Raw genomic sequence first — 17,554 nt, forward strand, 5'->3', positions numbered from 1 at the left:
CTTTTCTGTCTCTTCTCATTTTGTAAATTCCTCTTCAGTTCTCATCCATACCTATAGCTTTTGCCCCTCTCTATTCTGCTCATTATCTAGCATGCCCATCCAGCCCTGTCCTCTCTTCTTCATGATGGACTATTGCTTCATGGACTACTCTAATTTTACTTATTATATATAAATCTCATACCTGAGACCTTTGGTCTCTACCTTATAACACCAAATCCTTCTCTTGTTGAAGTTCTACTTCTCAAAATCAGCTTAAATTTTTTCTTGTCATTTTGTATGTTGAGTCAATATATGACAATTAATTTTGCTTTCTTAGTTTGTTCACTTTTACTTAATTTTTTGCCACTTTTCATTCTAGTTTTGATTATAAAAAGGACCTTCTAAAATTATTATGTATCCAATCCTTCTCTCCTTGAAGAATACTCCCAAGTTTTTAGCTGAAATATTTTTTCCATAATTCAAATCTTACTGAGCTGTTGCCCTGTTTAAATACCCTTCATGTCTCCCTATGACCTTCAGGAGGAAACTAAATCTTTTTGGCATGATACAGAACCTTTCCTTGCATGATAAATCTTCACTATTCCAGCCTCCTCTTTTGTTACACATATTTGAGGGAGCCCACGCACTAGCTTGGTATTTGTTTTTTGTTTGTTTGTTTGTTAGTTTTTTGTTTTTTTCTAGAGGACCTAACATAAGAATGTGAAAAAGTGACTGAGAGGTAATCTCAGGAAACTAGTAGCGGGGTGGTGAAATAACCACCTTTCTACTTGGGAAAGACAAAGCACCAACTCATAATGTACTGATAAGCAAGCTTATTATGCACATCTCAAGTTCAGTCTGATAGGAATCACTGGAAGCCAGTATGGAACAAGCAAACTAGAATATTCCTCCTTAGTCCCCAACAGTTATTAGTGGAAGGTTCTTCAAGTGTAAGTCCTCTGCATTTTCAGCTTGCCTTGCAAAATGTGAACATGTTGCTAGGATCTGAGTAAGCCACAATCTCTCTTCCTAAAAATGTCATTGAACTTTATGTGATACATTTATACTGAGTATATAAATAAATTTTAAAAAGTTAAAGATAAGGGAAAGAGAATTTTGAAGAATAGAAAACTAGACAAAAAACAAACTCTGTTTAAGTAGGAAGGTAAGTAGTAAAGAAAGTAGAGATAGCAAATCACAACCCGAGATGCAAGAAATAAGTGGAAGGAGACATTAAAAGGACAGGAATTTCTTCGGTGAGTCTGATTCTGCAAATCACTTGCATCACGTATAGAGGAGTTATTATTGTAAGCTGTACAATATCATAAGTCTGTCATAATATCTAATAGAATGGAGAACGCACAGAGGAAAATTCCTTCCAGTGTAAAAGGTCACCATGTTACTGACAAGTACAAGCTCTGTACCCTGATAATATAGAGAATTACATAGTAACATGACAGTTATTCTGGATGTCTTCTGCAATTAAGTCTACATTCCTCATCTATGCGGGTCTGTTGAAGCCTCATCTAACCTTTTCAGTAGTTCAGGTAAAAAACAAATGGGCCTTCTGCTCTGGGGAACAGTTATAAGCTTTCAACAACACACTTGCTAGAGAAGTAGCTGTTAACTTAAGAATCTATGTAATCCTCTTTAAACACCTTTAAAAACATGTGGAAGAATGTGAAGACATGACAATTATAAAAAGGAATGTAAACCATTTGACTATATCTTCTTGAACGGAAAGAGAACTAAAAATTACAATTAAGGAATTTCTATTCCAAAGACAAAATTAAAGAGACGTACAAGGATTTCAAATCTAAATATGTCTTACATATTTCTTATTTGTTAATTTTTCAATGATTTGTTTCCCAATTTGGGACGTATAAAATAGCCATGTAAATAGTCAAGCCAGGAGTTAATGGCAGCACTGCTGTTATTGAAATGGTATGTTGTGATGCTATGGCCCGTCACTACTGACTGGACACTTTGTTAGAAAGTAGAATTATTGGTTTTGTCCTGACCAACTAAAATCAAATTTCTTAGACTGGATGGCAGGTATTTGTCCTTTCCCTTGGCCTCTGGGTGATCCTCATACACATGTAAGTTTGAGAAGTATGGCCTAGAGCAGGTTGCTCAAGGTCCCCTCTGCATACCAGTAGTGGTCTAGGAACTCTTCAGTGTGGCCAGCAAATGGACAACTGATGGAGGAAGGTCATTGGTTAAATAAAAAGAAACTGTTTACTCCTCAGAAGTGAAGAGAGAGAGAAGAAGGAAGTGGCCGCTTTTTTAAAGGGAGAGAGACCACGCCCCAATGGGCTGGTATCTCAGCAGCTATAGGTTGGAGGAGCGGGAGGACCTTCCGCAACAGACAACTATGTTTATGACAGGCGATTGCTAATCCTTATGCTTATTGCTATTCTAAGCATGAGCTTTCCACAAACAATGTTAGTAATAAAACAGTTTTAAAAGTTCCCACTGGATTTGTAGAATACATGAAACAACAATAGACTAATAATAATCCACTACATTCCCTTTCTCTCTTATATTAAACATCACTGTATATATTGATCTATACAGATTTTTCAGATGTTCATCCTTAGCTCAACATACAGTGTCTAAATATGTAAAAATTTTATGGCCTAATTTCAAATCTGTACTTTCATTGTGAGCCATTAGATCGATGAACTTTTCTTAAATGTGTGTCATGAAGAATTTGATTTTTTGCTTCCCACCATACAAACATGTCTCTCTCATGAAGTGTGGGTATTTATTCAAATCTGCTCCAAATACTTTTCAGAGATGAGTTCTAACTGACTTTATGCATAAAGATGTTCATAGCATCATAAGCCTGCTTTCTTAGTACTTGTAGCATTTGGAGCCACCTAATTGTTGTCTTTTCTTAGGAAGTGAAACCAATCTGAAAGAGCTTTCTTTCATATTCAGCTGAGTGTGTGTTTAGATAAATCAATTTTCACATATAGGCTGTTGGAGAGTTTGTCTTTTGCTGATTGTGAGGCAAAGACAACTAGCCATAGCCCAAGGAATACCTTTATATGTGCAAATTTTTCAGAAATTCATTTTCAGTTAACAGTACTGAAAATGTTCTCTTGATAGGCAGATGATGTATTCTGTTTGGATGAAAGCTGAAAACAACATAGCCTGTTGCATATAGAGAAATATATTCCACAAATGCTGTAACCCTGGGGTTTTCCACTGCAAACACTGGCAACATTTAAGGCTGGGCATTTCTTTGCTGTGGGAACCTGTCTTGTACGTAGAGAATTGATCACTATATTCTAGATGATGCAACTACCTTGTCTCAAATGAATGACCATCAAACAAGAAAAAGGTGAGAGCATTTTAGCAGGAATTTCCAAGATGATCCTATTCTGATTATAGTTGAATGAGCTCTTCATTTGCTGAGGTTTGGTTAGATTAGAACTAGTGGTAGTGACATTTGCATTCCAGCAACCTTCTTTCGAAGTCAGTCAGCAGCGCAATTGGGTTTGAAGGACCTAAATGTGGAGAAAGTTCTCTTCAACGTACAGCCTAGTTTAGAGACAATAGGTATCAATGGAAAATAAAGCCAGAGAATTGAGTTTCCTCCTGAGTCTTACTGCTGCCCTTGTTCTTATACAAAGTACAAACTCATGATTTCATTCGTATGATGGATGCAGATCACAGTTTTCTATGTAGTCAATTTTGATGGAACACACACAAAAGGAATAAAAATACAGGGGTGGTATGTTGCTTTCCACATGTTAGGGGATGTTGAAGAATTCTTTCTATCACTTGTGCGCCTGTATGTTTACATGTGTGTGTGTGTGCATGTGAGGACAAGCTTATTCACGCCACATTATGACTATAGGAGTCCGAGGGCCATCTCGACTGCCAGTCCCAGCTTTCCACCTTGCTTGAAATACAGGCTCTTCTTGTTCACTATTGTGTACACAGACCAGCTAACCAGGAACTGTTGGGATTCTCTTTTCTCTATCCCCCATCACCTGGGGAGTGCTGGGGTTACAGACCTTGCATTACTGCGTCTGGCTTTACATGGTTTCTGGGGATCTAAACTTGGGTCTTCATGCTTGCATATCAAGCCCTTTATCTACTGAGCCATCTCCCTTGACTGTTTCATGAATTTTACCCAAGGAAACTCATTTAATATTTATCACAATCCTATAGTGTGAATAATTTGAGTTTCACGTTAAAGGTGAGGAAAAGAGGCCCAGGATTTTAGGTATTGTTCACTGGCCTAGAGCCCTGAAGGATTTGCGGCTAAAGGCTTATAAAAATCAAATACAGCTCATTGTATTTGTATGTTTATTTCTCTCTAGTGAATTAATTAGAATATTTTTGGGTGAGAGAATAACTAAGATATTTTTAGGTAAAATATCCAAAAGACTATGTTTAGTATCATTTCCATTTTATATTCCAAAGTGACAGTTGCTGGTAAAGTGAGCAAATTGGCTGTTTAAAAGAGGGACACTCTTTCAGTCCCGTAGAACCAGGAAATGGCCTTTTGAGGAGTTAGCAGTGTAGCTAATACTAAATGATGGATAAATAATAAGAGGAAACTCTCAAAAACCTTGAGTACTGAAATCTCCCTTTTCTGAATTACTATCGTTTGAGACATTCTGATTAGGGCCCAACATTGTTAACTTATTCTATTCAAGTTAAGAGGTTTTGCATTTTTTTAAAAAACAATTTGTAATTATCTGTCTATCATCACCATTATCATCATCATCAGAGTGTGTGCTTGTGTGTGTGTGTGTGGTGTATGAATACAGGTGCATGTGCCATAGATTATCAGTGGAGTGATCAGAACTTTGGGCGGGGGCGATGGGTTCGTCTCTCTTTCTACTATGAGTTTTGGGAATTGAGATCAAGTTGGTCAGGTTTGTGTGGGAAGTACCTTTCTGCACCGTGCCATTTTGCTGGCACATATTTTCATGAGGCTAGGCGTAGAGAATATACAGTCTAAAGAGTCAGCTTGTCATTAACATGCAAGCAGTCATGTTATTCATGTTCGATTACAGAGATGAAAGAAATCAGGCGAATCTGAGACTGGAGAACATCTGACATCAGGGACAAGAGCAGGTAAATGCAGTGGAAGCTTTAAAGTTCATGGAGTGAAGTCATCATAGCGCTCATATTCTATGGCTACTTCTTATTGACAAAGATTAGATAACATAAAAATGGGGTTGTCACATATATCTACGGTGTCAACTTCTAACAGACCGAGTTCTGCCAGTTCAGTCAGTGACACTCTAGATGTGTTGGATTCAGAGATACTCTACTTTGATAAGAATGACAAGTAGGTACTGTGCAAAACACGGGGAAGACTATTAAAGCCAACACACCTAGCTGTGCATTGTGTGGCCCCTTCTTGAGCGTGACCCCATTTCATAATCTGACAGTGAGTCAACACCAGGCCACTCTTTCCACACACACCAATGTAATCTCCAGAACTATCTCCATTGACGAGGAATGAATCCGAAAGCCTTTGTGTCTTTGTAGTAGTGGTTTTGCTTTTTTTCCCCTAAGACCTTCAATGGAATCAACCAGTATCATTTTTCAGAGGGCAGTTTCTTTTTTATTTATTTATTTATTTATTTATTTATTTATTTATTAAGGATTTCTGCCTCCTCCCCGCAACCGCCTCCCATTTCCCTCCCCCTCCCCCGATCAAGTCACCCTCCCTCATCTGCTCGAAGAGCAATCAGGGTTCCCTGACCTGTGGGAAGCCCAAGGACCACCCACCTCTATCCAGGTCTAGTAAAGTGAGCATCCAAACTGCCTAGGCTCCCCCAAAGCCAGTACGTGCAGTAGGATCAAAAACCCACTGCGATTGTTCCTGAGTTCTCAGTATTCCTCATTGTCCTCTATGTTCAGCTAGTCCGGATTTATCCCATGCTTTTTCAGACCCGGGCCAGCTGGCCTTGGTGAGTTCCCGATAGAACATTCCCATTGTCTCAGTGTGTGGGTGCACCCCTCGCGGTCCTGAGGTCCTTGCTCGTGCTCTGTCTCCTTCTGCTCCTGATTTGGACCTTGAGATTTCTGTCCCGTGCTCCTCTGTCTCTGTCTCCTTTCATCACCTGATGAAGGTTAATATTCAGGAGGATGACTATGTGTTTGTCTTTGGGTTCACCTTCTTACTTAGCTTCTCTAGGAACATGCATTATAAACTCATTGTCCTTTATTTATGGCTAGAAACCAAATATGAGTGAGTACATCCCATGTTCCTCTTTTTGGGTCTGGCTTACCTCACTCAGGATAGTGTTTTCTATTTCCATCCATTTGAATGCAAAATTCAAGAAGTCCTTGTTTTTTACTGCTGAGTAATACTCTAATATGTATATATTCCATACTTTCTTCATCCATTCTTCCGTTGAAGGGCATCTAGGTTGTTTCCAGGTTCTGGCTATTACAAACAATGCTGCCATGAACATAGTTGAGCATATACTTTTGTTGTATGATAGGGCCTCTCTTGGGTATATTCCCAAGAGTGGTATTGCTGGATCCAGGGGTAGGTTGATCCCGAATTTCCTGAGAAACCGAAACACTGCTTTCCAGAGTGGTTGCACAAGTTTGCATTCCCACCAGCAATGGGTGAGTGTCCCCCTTTCTCCACAACCTCTCCAGCAAAGGCTATCATTGGTGTTTTTTATTTTAGCCATTCTGACAGGTGTAAGATGGTATCTTAAAGTTGTCTTGATTTGCATTTCCCTGATCGCTAGGGAAGTTGAGCATGACCTTAAGTGTCTTTTGGCCATTTGAAGTTCTTCTGTTGAGAATTCTCTGTTCAGCTCAGTGCCCCATTTTATAATTGGATTGATTAGCCTTTTACGGTCTAGTTTCTTGATTTCTTTATATATTTTGGAGATCAGACCTTTGTCAGTTGCGGGGTTGGTGAAAATCTCCCAGTAAGTGGGTTGCCTTTTTGTCTTAGTGACAGTGTCCTTTGCTTTACAGAAGCTTCTCAGCCTCAGGAGATCCTATTTATTCAATGATGCCCTTAAGAGATGACTTTGTATGTAGAATGTTAAACATTTGAGAATGGTGGATTTTTGTTTGTTTTTCTCTCTTTAACTTGGGTTAGAGTTGATTAGGGCTTGTGGAAATTAGTTTGGTGGCATTTGACTAGCTTAGCCTGAAGAGAGAAGAAGCAAGGAAAGTTCTGGGCACAAAACTGAAGGAGGAAGATGGACAGAACTTTGGAATTTAAGATTAGTGGGATTTTCCTGCAACATTTAACGTCATTATTGATGCAAAAATCTACAGTGAAAAAAAGGTAAAATATAAAAATCAGGATGTGATTCTGCATTTTTGTGACTTGCCTTACTTACCCTGATTCTACCTTTTAAAAGCATAGAAAATCATACAGCACATTAAAATATTTAAATGTGTGTGTGTGTGTTGCATTAATTGTAAACTAAGGTATTTAAACTACCAACAATAGAATAGAAGTGGCAGAGACTGCATTGTGACTTTGGGGATACTATTTTAACTCTCTTGGCTCCTCATCTGTAAAATAGGATAAAGCACTAACTTCATTACTGATAGAATGAACAGTTTATTCAAATAAGGGCATTCTTGATGGTGGAAAGTGGGAACTACTCAATCCTAAGCATTCAAAGTCTGAAAAACAGGACTGCTCGGGCTCTTTTATGCTTTTTGTCTGTTCATGGAACCTTTGATTTTTCTTGTTTACTACTTCTGCTGCCAAGTGTTGGCACAGTGGCTCCACAAATCTTGCATGCTGGTATTATAAGTGGCCAGTAGGGGCAGAAGTGTTTTATTTCTGACAGAGACCAAGAGATTGGCCTGCTGCCAGCCCCTTGTGTCTGAGTGCACTTCATTTGATGAGGGAGTGCTAAGCAAACTATCTTAGGAAGGGAATGTTAATTATGACACTGCAAATGAAAAATGTCATGAAAGAAGCCTGGGGTAGTATTGTTTATTTTTGTTGTTTTTGTTTTTAGCTTCCACTATGTGTTAAAGTTATAATTTGCTTGAATTACCTGCACAGAATAGAAGTTTAAAAGGCACTTCCGTTTAATTCAGATATTAATAAAATATTTTCTATAAAATTATCAATTTTGGATAAATACTAAATCATACAAGGCACTTGGATAACAGGCTTAAATCAGGACTTCAAAATGAGTTGGATATATGATTACACTATTTCACATTTGCAGTGGAGATTGAATGAATTATTAAACACAAAAGAGTTAAGAGTAATAGTTGACATTGAGCAAGCCCTCAGTGAATGCTAGCAACTGATGACACCTTTTTTTTTCTTATCAGATTCAAAAGTATTGAAAAAGTCAATACTTTGCCTGTTTATTTGATTTTTTTTCTATTTTGTGGGGTATTTCGCTTCTTGATTTTGATTTTGTTTCTAATTCCTGTTTAGATGTATAGACTTCAGACAATTTTCATGAAAAACACGCAACTTCCATTTTGAAAAAAATGCAGTACATTTTGCAAAGCAGCAATTGTAACTCTCTCCAAGCACATCTTTCAGCCCTTTCCCTCACAGATTAGAAATCCTCAGAGAAGAGGGGGTAGAAAGGCTGGAAAGGCCAGAGATGACAGGTGAGTTAGCATCTTCAGCTGATGCTCTGTTACACCTAAGATCTCATGGCAGCAGTGGTCACCAGCACAAGACCTACATGGTATCTAGCCAATCACCATTCTTGCATAGATGGGGAAGAAGATGGAAAACCTTGGCCCCTAGCTGAGGGCCCATTGGCAGTTGATGGTTTCTAAGAAAGGGAGAGTATCATGTTTAAAACGTGTAGTCTCTGGTAGGTTGACCATGCTCTAGTGGATAGCCCCAGAACCATGAGTATATGGACAGCATGAATTGGACTAGCTGGGTTATAAAATGCAATCTAACACATGAAGTTGGGAACAGCTAGGGTGTGGGGAATGGGTCTGGGAGGTGTTGGGCAGAGGAGCGTGGAATGAATACAATTAGAATACATTGCATGCATGTAAGGAATTCTCAAAGAAGTACGGAGAATTTTAAAATATTTAAAGAGATGTCTCTCTTTAAACTCAAGTATCATCTTGCTTCCCAGTACATGATCTATACAAATCTTCCCTTAAACCCAGCTACTTCACGTGAATAGCTAGTGTCTCTTTCATTTTCTCCCTACGCTATCTACCTTAGTCTGGGGCACATTGCTACAACTACTCTCTTGCTAAACTCTTCCATTTTTCCTCCTATCTTTCTTCTTTCCTCCCTTTTTTCCTCCAACTCTCCTGTCATACTTTCTTGATGTTCTATCTACTGGTCCTCATCTAGAACTATAATTGGATATATACTCAAGCATCTGTCTTCTTGGGGGCTGGACCTGAGCCTGGAAGCTTCCTGGGTAAAAACATACACCTGCTTATTGACTATTACAGATTCTTATATGAATACATACTGTCTCTGCTTTGGCGTTCTAGCTTCCTCTCTTGCCTTTGAATACTGGCCTTTCCACTCTGCCAAATTGCTACTGAACACTTTTACCATCTTTCTCAATGTATCTACATTTCTTCTTTTCATCTCACTTTGAGCCAGTAATGAACCTCAGAATTTATGGGCAGAATTAGGAACTTTCATCTTACCATCAGTGAACCTACCAACTGAGTCACAATCATAGCTATTGTCCCATTTCCTCTGTATAATGGTAAAACACAGAGTTTTAGGAGATAGTATTTTAACTGAGATTCTGCTAGGTCATTCATTACCTGGGGCATGAATATCGAGAAATTAACTTTTCTGTCCTTTAATATCTTATTCAGTAAGTTGGTGATGAAATCATGGGTAAAATGAAATACACATTTCTATATGAAGCTAACTCCTTTGCTCTGGATATTTTACAATTCTTTTTTAAAGAAAGATCGTCTTAAGACATTTGTTCTTGAATTTATGCTTTCTGTTCAGCGTGGTGTTAATATCTTCCTTTTCATTTGAGTATTCCCTTTGTCAAATATATTCTTTTGTCTTCTATTTTTGAGGAAATTCCTTTTATGAACACCTTTTCTTCCATTCTAGCTCCTATGCTTCCCTGCATGACAAAGGCAATTGCAAGTGCTAGCTAATGTCTGCCACCATTTCCTTCATTTATTTTTCAGTTCGACCTAGTTCAGACACACTCTCTAAGTGATTAAGTGCTCCATTTTCAGGGCATTTTCATTTCTATTCCTTTGGTGGGTGATTTCACCCACTTTTGCTAAGTTCAGACATCATCTGTTTCCTAGTCACTTCCAATTGTATGTCCAGGTTTTCTCCCTTTCATGAACTTATCTAATTACTCACCAGCTCAACTGAGCTGTTCCATAAGTATCTAAACTTGATCATATCAAATAGGACTCTGCAATTTAACTCTAAATTTGATTCTATTATAATAAGCTCAATTTTAATACAATAACTACCCGGTTCTGATGACACAGTTGCTTAATTCAAAAATTTACATAATATTTAATTCCTTTCTTTCGCTCACCTTCTCATATAAAAGCATCATGAATCATTGGTTTTGCCTCCAAGTTATGACCACTAGAACGTGAGCTTCATCAAAGAATTATACTTTGTCTGTCCTGTTGTACAATGAAGTCGAAAGATCTAGATAGTGTTCAGTGCATAGTATGTAACAAATAAATATTTGCGAATGAATGGATGCTTGAGTATTAAATCTGACTACTTCCCTTCATTCTAAGAACAAACATGATAGTCTAAATCACCATCATCTTTTGCATACAGTTTTTCCTAACTGCCCCCTTTATATCCATTCCCTATCTCGATAGCCTATTTGTAAATTTAAGACCACCCTTTAGATTCCAGTCCATTAGCATAGAGTGAAATCTTGTACACTGCTCTGAAAAGTATCTACCTATTTCTTCAATTTTATTTACTGTTTTTCTTTGTCTCATTCTCCATGGAAACGCCACATTCGCTGACTTAGCTTCGACAAATTAATGAAAGAAGACAAGGGCAGGTGAGTAGTCCAATGATGTCAAGGATTAAAAGCATACAAAATTTGTTTTTCCCTAGCTCTTCCACTGAATGCTAAATTATAATGCTAAATTATTAAGTAATCTACTCTTGGTTTCTCAACATTCTTACCTACCAGTTAATGCAATCTAGTATCTCTCTTAATACTGGATTAAAAGTATTCTTCTAGGTAGCAAACTCAATAGGGCATTCTTGAAGTTAATTAAATTTTATCCTATACATACTTTGTGGTTTTTTTTCCTTTTTTATTTATTAGATTCTATTTTTAAAAGAATACCAATCTAAATTCCCACTCACTCCCCTCCTCCCATTCCCTCCACACACACTCCCAACCCACCCACCCCCAACCCTAAGAGAGGGTAAGGCACTTTGCTTTGTGGAAGGTCCAAGGCCCTTCCTATTACATCTAGGCTGAGCAAGGTATACCTTCAAAGACTTCCCATTTGTTATTTCATATTCATGAGACAGTTGCTTAGATAGTTGATTTGCAAATCTGCCTATATAAGATAATCTTTTGAAATAGATGTTTTCTAAAAACCTGGCTTTATTTAAGATAATGCATTTTGATATGCATAACTTATCTTTCAATTAAAGTATTTCACAATGCTCCTTGTGAATTATTTTAAGGCTCAGATTATTCTTGTGGTATGTTTTAATTTTCAAACTTAGGAAAATTTTTGTAGTCATTTTATTGGTGATATTTAGCCCAAATTCACTTGATTGGGACACATATTCAGTACTTAATTTATAACAGGTTTCAATCCTTTGATGTGATTCGTAGTACCTGTTACCTACTTGACAAAACCTAGACTCACCTGGCAAGAGGGACACTCTACTAAAGAATTATCTCCATTGGCTTGACCTTTGAACATGTCTTGACTGATGATAGGCATTTTGGGAGTGGGGGGGGGAGGGTGAGGGCATCCCAGGGGAGTGGGGCCATCCCATTGTGTATGGCACCATGTATAGGCAGGCCCTGATGAGCATAAACTGGCTATCATTCCTCCATAAGTTCTGCTTTGAGTTCTTGCTTAGATTCCCATCCTGTCTTCCCTCAGTGATCGATTATGACCTGGAAGTGGAAGGCAAATAAACCCTTTCTTCCACAAAGTTGCTTTGGTCAATGTATTCATTATAGCAACAGAAAAACATGTTAAAACACTGGGTATTTATTGTGATGTATTTTATAGTCCAGCTCGTGGTAAACTTAACAAAATGTTCCTTTTGCGTATGAAAAGTATGCGCTCTCTTTAGTTTTAGATACAGTGAGTTTATTAATCCTATTGCTAAATTTATATCCTTAATGATTTTTTAATTGACTGTTTTTCCATCAATTATTGAAAGATGTATGTTAAATTTGTTCATAATTATGATTGTGGTTTTATCTGCTTTTTTATTTGTTAATTTAATCATTGCATATCCAAGACCATGCTATCAGTTTAATATAAATAATAATTTTGTGTATTTGCTTTTGTTTTTATATGCAAGTTACCATCGGCCTAGAATTCACTAGATAGTCCAAGCTTGCCATTTACCTTACAAAAATCTCCTGTCTGAGCCTCCTGAGTTTTGAAATTACAGTTGTGAGTTTACATGCCTGGATTTAGCAGCAGATTTTTCTCAAATATTAAATATTAAAGGTACTCAATTGGCTTTATTTGATTAACATTTTCATGCTATCTATCTATCTACTATTAATTTTAGGCTTCTGTATTGCCCTTCTAACTATATGTACTATAGGAAAGAAGGAATTGGATTTTATTTGGGTTCTTATTTCATCTGATAGTCTTTTTTAATTTTAATTTGTCTATTTTTTTGTATTATTTGTCAATGCATTTGGGGTTGATTGAGCACTTTTCCTTTGATTTTCTTTATCATTCTTGCTCTCCATTTCCCCTTTCTTTAATCTCTACTTTCTTTTTACCCTGTGTTTTCTTTTCTTCTGATCTTTTACTAGTTACAGTTTTAAAAAATGTGCTAGTCTTTAATGGCTATTATTCTGTTAGTATTGTTACGAAATCACAGAATCCATTCAAATAGAGCTCAGATTCAGTCTAAGAATCTTCTACACTGCTTTTCAAAAATATTTTACTAATTATTCAGATTTTGGAAGGAAACTAAAAGTTGTTTTTTATCTACAGACAAAAGAAGTGAGTTGATAATGTCTTTTAAACTTTCTCATTACCAAAATCATCTTGGGTTTTTATTAATTAATTGTGCACATTCTCATTTCTCCCTCCAAGCCTTATGAGTCAGTGTCTTCATTGAATTTCACTGAGAATCAGCATTTCCCTTAAAAATCTTAGATGAATTCCATTATGATAAGGTAAAATTTGGGGGAGCGTTGGCAGTATTAGCTCTTAAAAGAGCTTTTTGAGTGACTTAAGCCACACATAGATCATAACGTTGTTGTAACGTTCATGGTGCAAACTGCACTGTTTATGAGCTGAAAAACCACCACAATTCAATATTATTTCCTGGGCAGAACAAGTGATTCTGAACTTGTGCCATCATACTGGACTTCTCTGAAGAAATAACTAGGTTCCACAGGGATATGATTTATAATTTATATAAGCACAGTGTAAAAAGGCAAAGTATGAGAAAGGGTGTGTGTGTGTGTGTGTCCATGTCCCTAGGCTGGAGAGATAATATATTCTTGAAATGGAGCTAGGCATAAGAGACTGGTCAGCCAGCAGTATATGTTTTCATACTGCTTTAAAAACCTTTGGTAAATGCAGCCAGTACTCAGGGAGCTCATACATACACAACCTTCTCAAAGTAAACTAACAATGACTCTTTGATAGCTGTGTATTTATAAGCAGCGATATTGACATCTCCCCTTTTTTAAAAAAAACTCCAACATATTAGTATATGATTCAGAGTTTGCTTTACCTTCACCCGCAGGTTTATGGAACCTTGGGGGGTAGATTTTGAAAAATAGCTCATATAATCTACATTAAATTTTTACTTGAATTTTTAGTGGTATTGTTATAGAAGGTAACACTCTCTATATCACTAGACATATTCCTCTTCCAGTCAGAAGTGCAAGCAAGACACAATGCTTCTGTTATCCCTCATGGGGCTAAGGTATAAACCAGGGCTTGCTTTCCAAACATGCCCTCACACTCAATTGCTTGGGAGCTGAAGAAATACTGAGCCTTATCCTGAAAAGGGGATTTAATTGGTGGTGGGGTGCTGCCAATGCTTGGGAGTTTTGAAGAGTCTCTAGATGATTCTAATGTTCAGGCAAGTTTGAAACCTACTAAATAGGAGCTATTGAGCTGCAAAGTTGAAATATAAACATCTAAGTAAGGGAAAACTTAAGGTTTCTGTGCTAAAGTCAAGACAATGATATCAGCCTTATTGAAAGTACCAACATGCAGTGATGCAGTGTGCACATGTAGGGTACAGAACATAGAAATGAGTGATTCTTAAGATGTGGGTCAATGCCCCTTTGGGGATCGCATGACCTTTCCACAAAGATCACATAACAGAGATCCTACGTATCAGATATTTACATTATGATTCAGAAGAGGAAAACATGCAGTTATGAAGTAGCAAGGAAATAATATTATGGATGGGGTCACCACAACATGAGGAACTGTATTAAAAGATCACACCATTAGTAGGGTTGAGAATCACTGACATGAAGGCAGATCCACTGATGAAAAACATCAAATCAATTAGTTATGTACACACAGTCACATACAAATTGTCAATATTCATCTACGGTTTTAAAAGAACTGTCAGTGAATCTATATGCCTAGTTAGAGTTGTTGCATAAAAATCAGAAAGCCCAAGAAGATTTGAATTTCAGATAGACAGGAAATAATTTCAATATAATTATATACCATGCATCATTTGGGATATAATTATATTATAATATATTTACCTGGAAATCATGCTTAGCTGTGTGACTCGTAATTATATTGACGAAACCTGCTAACCTTACCCACCATTTTAAAGGACTAGTTTGATCAACAATTTATTAGAACAAAAATTAAGTTCATTTTCTTCTTCATTATGTGTTCTAGGTGGTTTTTTTGTTGTTGTTATTGTTACATTGCTTGGTTAACAACCTCAAGCTCTGTGTGACTCTGTACTGAGTGAAAAGCCTACCTTAGTCTGCTTTTTCTGTCGTTTCCGGAGACGCAGGAACTCCTTATGCTGCCTGGAGACAAAGTTCACTGCTGCGTATTCCAGTAAGGCAGCAAACACAAACAGAAGGCACACTGCCATCCAAATGTCAATCGCCTTCACATAGGAGACCTGAGGAACAGGATGGGATGAGAGAAGAAGAAGGAAGCTGTGAAGGCTTGCCAGAAAATCCAGTTCTACATTATATGAACGGCCCAAGTAAAGGCCAAGTGTTTCTAGTCTTTAGAAAACTACGGTGCCTCGTGCTGCCACCAATGTTTACCAATAGAAGACTAACCAAAGAAGTTACATGCACGTGTGTGTGTGTGTGTGTGTGTGTGTGTTCTAATACAACAAACACACACGGATGAAACTGGAGGACACTATCTTAAGCAAAACAATGATCTCAGTTATTATCTCATAAAAGTTAAGAGTGTATTAGCACCTGCCAGAGATTGGATATGGTAAGTGGATATAATGCTGCAGTTGGAGGAATAAATTCTAATTTTACATTGCAGAAAATGACTAACATAATTAACAATGATGCGTCATATACCTCAAAATAGTTAGAAAAGACAATTTTGAATCAACTTGCCAGAAAGAAATAGTAAAAGTTTAAGATGTAGGGTATATACCATAAGTTGACTATCACTTAATATATACACAAATTAAAATATCACATCAGAGTCTGGTGTATAGCTCAGTAGTATCAGCCATATTCAGCACATATGGGACTTTGGGTTCAAGTTTCAGAGTTAAGAACAAAATAAATTACCGAACATCCCACTATACCGCATAATTATGTAGCAATAAAAACTGCTATAATTTTAAAGACAAGGTACAAAAGTCATGCTAGTACCACTCAGAAGGTTAAATATAAGACACATGAGACAATGACTCGGGGTAGCGGGAACTTGTGACTCTCGCTGCTTTGCAAGGGTCAACATCTCACTCTATACACATTTTCATGGTACAGCGAGGAAAAATAAGGTTGTTGTAACTTGGCAGATCTCAGACTGTCAAAGATACTCAAAGTGCCAAATGAGTGTGTACTATTCAACTCTAATGTTTATGGATTTACTTACTATGTGTTTCCTTTTCTACTCTAAGCAGTTGTCAACTACCCTTTTAAGTATCACATACGTATATAACTGTTAAGCCCTGTACCAATAGTATTATCCATTTTCTGAGACGGAAAACTGGAGTAAAGAAGGGTTAAATTATCATCTCAAAGCACAAAAGTAAAACGTCAAAGTCAAGATTCAAGTTGAAATAGAGTGTTGACTAGTGTATTTCTTACCTGATCATACATAATACAGTTCCTAGAGTCACATTCTTATAGCCTCCATTCCCTTTGACATTTATGGCATTTGTCATGCAGTTTAACTTACTTCTAAATCATCATTTCCAATGCATGCACACATTATAAGCCATTTAGGTTACTTTCAATTGCATTTCTCCATACACAAATTTTGCTGCTGTGAGCATCTTTTCCCACAAATATCTGATTGTCTCTGTGTTTATTCGCTAGACCAAATTTTGGATGCATTATGGCAGGGAATGATATAAAAAGTCTCTTTATTCAGAAAGTTAGCAGCAGCACAGAGGGCAAAAGAGTACAAAGTTTAGAGTGGAAGAAGTACATTTGCTACGGAACGTGGTTAACATCTCTAAATTGCTTCACCTTGGTGAATCCATTCCTCAGATGCTAAATATGAGCAGTCATAGTACCAGGCCCACCAAGGAGGAGGTGAAGAAAATCATTTACTATATGCAGAGTTTAGGATAATGTCAAGGATAAAATAAATGCTATAGAAAGGCTTGTAATTATTTGACTTTATATGGGTGTGATTTTGTTAAAGGAAACAATTTTGGAAGAGAGAGAAGTTAACAAGGAAATGAAAATGTCTACAATAGAATGCAGTTATTATTACTATTTTTATTTTGGGGTTTCATACATGTGTACTCTATATTACTTCCACTCCTTCCCTTTTCCTCCAACTCTTTCCTTTACCCGTCTCAATTTCAGGTCCTCTTCTTTTATAATCTATTGTTTTACACACACACACACACACACACACACACACACACACCCCACCCCCACATACTCACATTCACTTGCCCCTACTTCATTCACTTAGTGTTGTCCATATACGTGTTCATGTACATGAGAACTTGAGACTGAATATCCTATGGGGGCGGGTCCATAGAAAAGACTGATTCTCCTTCTTTTGCAGTCATTCCTTCCCTGTAGCTCTTCATCTAAGAGTGTGGCCTTGTGAAACTTTCCTACCAACATTGGTAAGTCAAATGGTTCAGGTATTCTCTTTATTTTTATTTTAGATTTCTTATTCATTTTACATACCAACCATAGTTACTCCTCCCTCCCATTCTCCTGTTACCCTCACCCTCTCCACAATCCACCCC

The 17,554-nt window shown here is 37.3% G+C and overlaps 1 protein-coding gene across 3 annotated transcripts in view; it reads right to left on the bottom strand.

The window, feature by feature from the left end:
• Positions 1 to 17,554, bottom strand: part of Glra2 (glycine receptor alpha 2) — a 194,217-nt gene that overhangs the window by 32,306 nt on the left and 144,357 nt on the right. For all 3 annotated transcript variants that reach the window (XM_075957867.1, XM_075957868.1, XM_075957869.1), the window contains one exon: positions 15,110 to 15,259. In XM_075957867.1, the coding sequence (XP_075813982.1) occupies positions 15,110 to 15,259 (150 nt within the window). The remainder of the gene's footprint in view (positions 1 to 15,109; positions 15,260 to 17,554) is intronic.

Source organism: Microtus pennsylvanicus, chromosome X (genome assembly GCF_037038515.1).
Source record: "Microtus pennsylvanicus isolate mMicPen1 chromosome X, mMicPen1.hap1, whole genome shotgun sequence".
NCBI lineage: Eukaryota > Metazoa > Chordata > Mammalia > Rodentia > Cricetidae > Microtus > Microtus pennsylvanicus.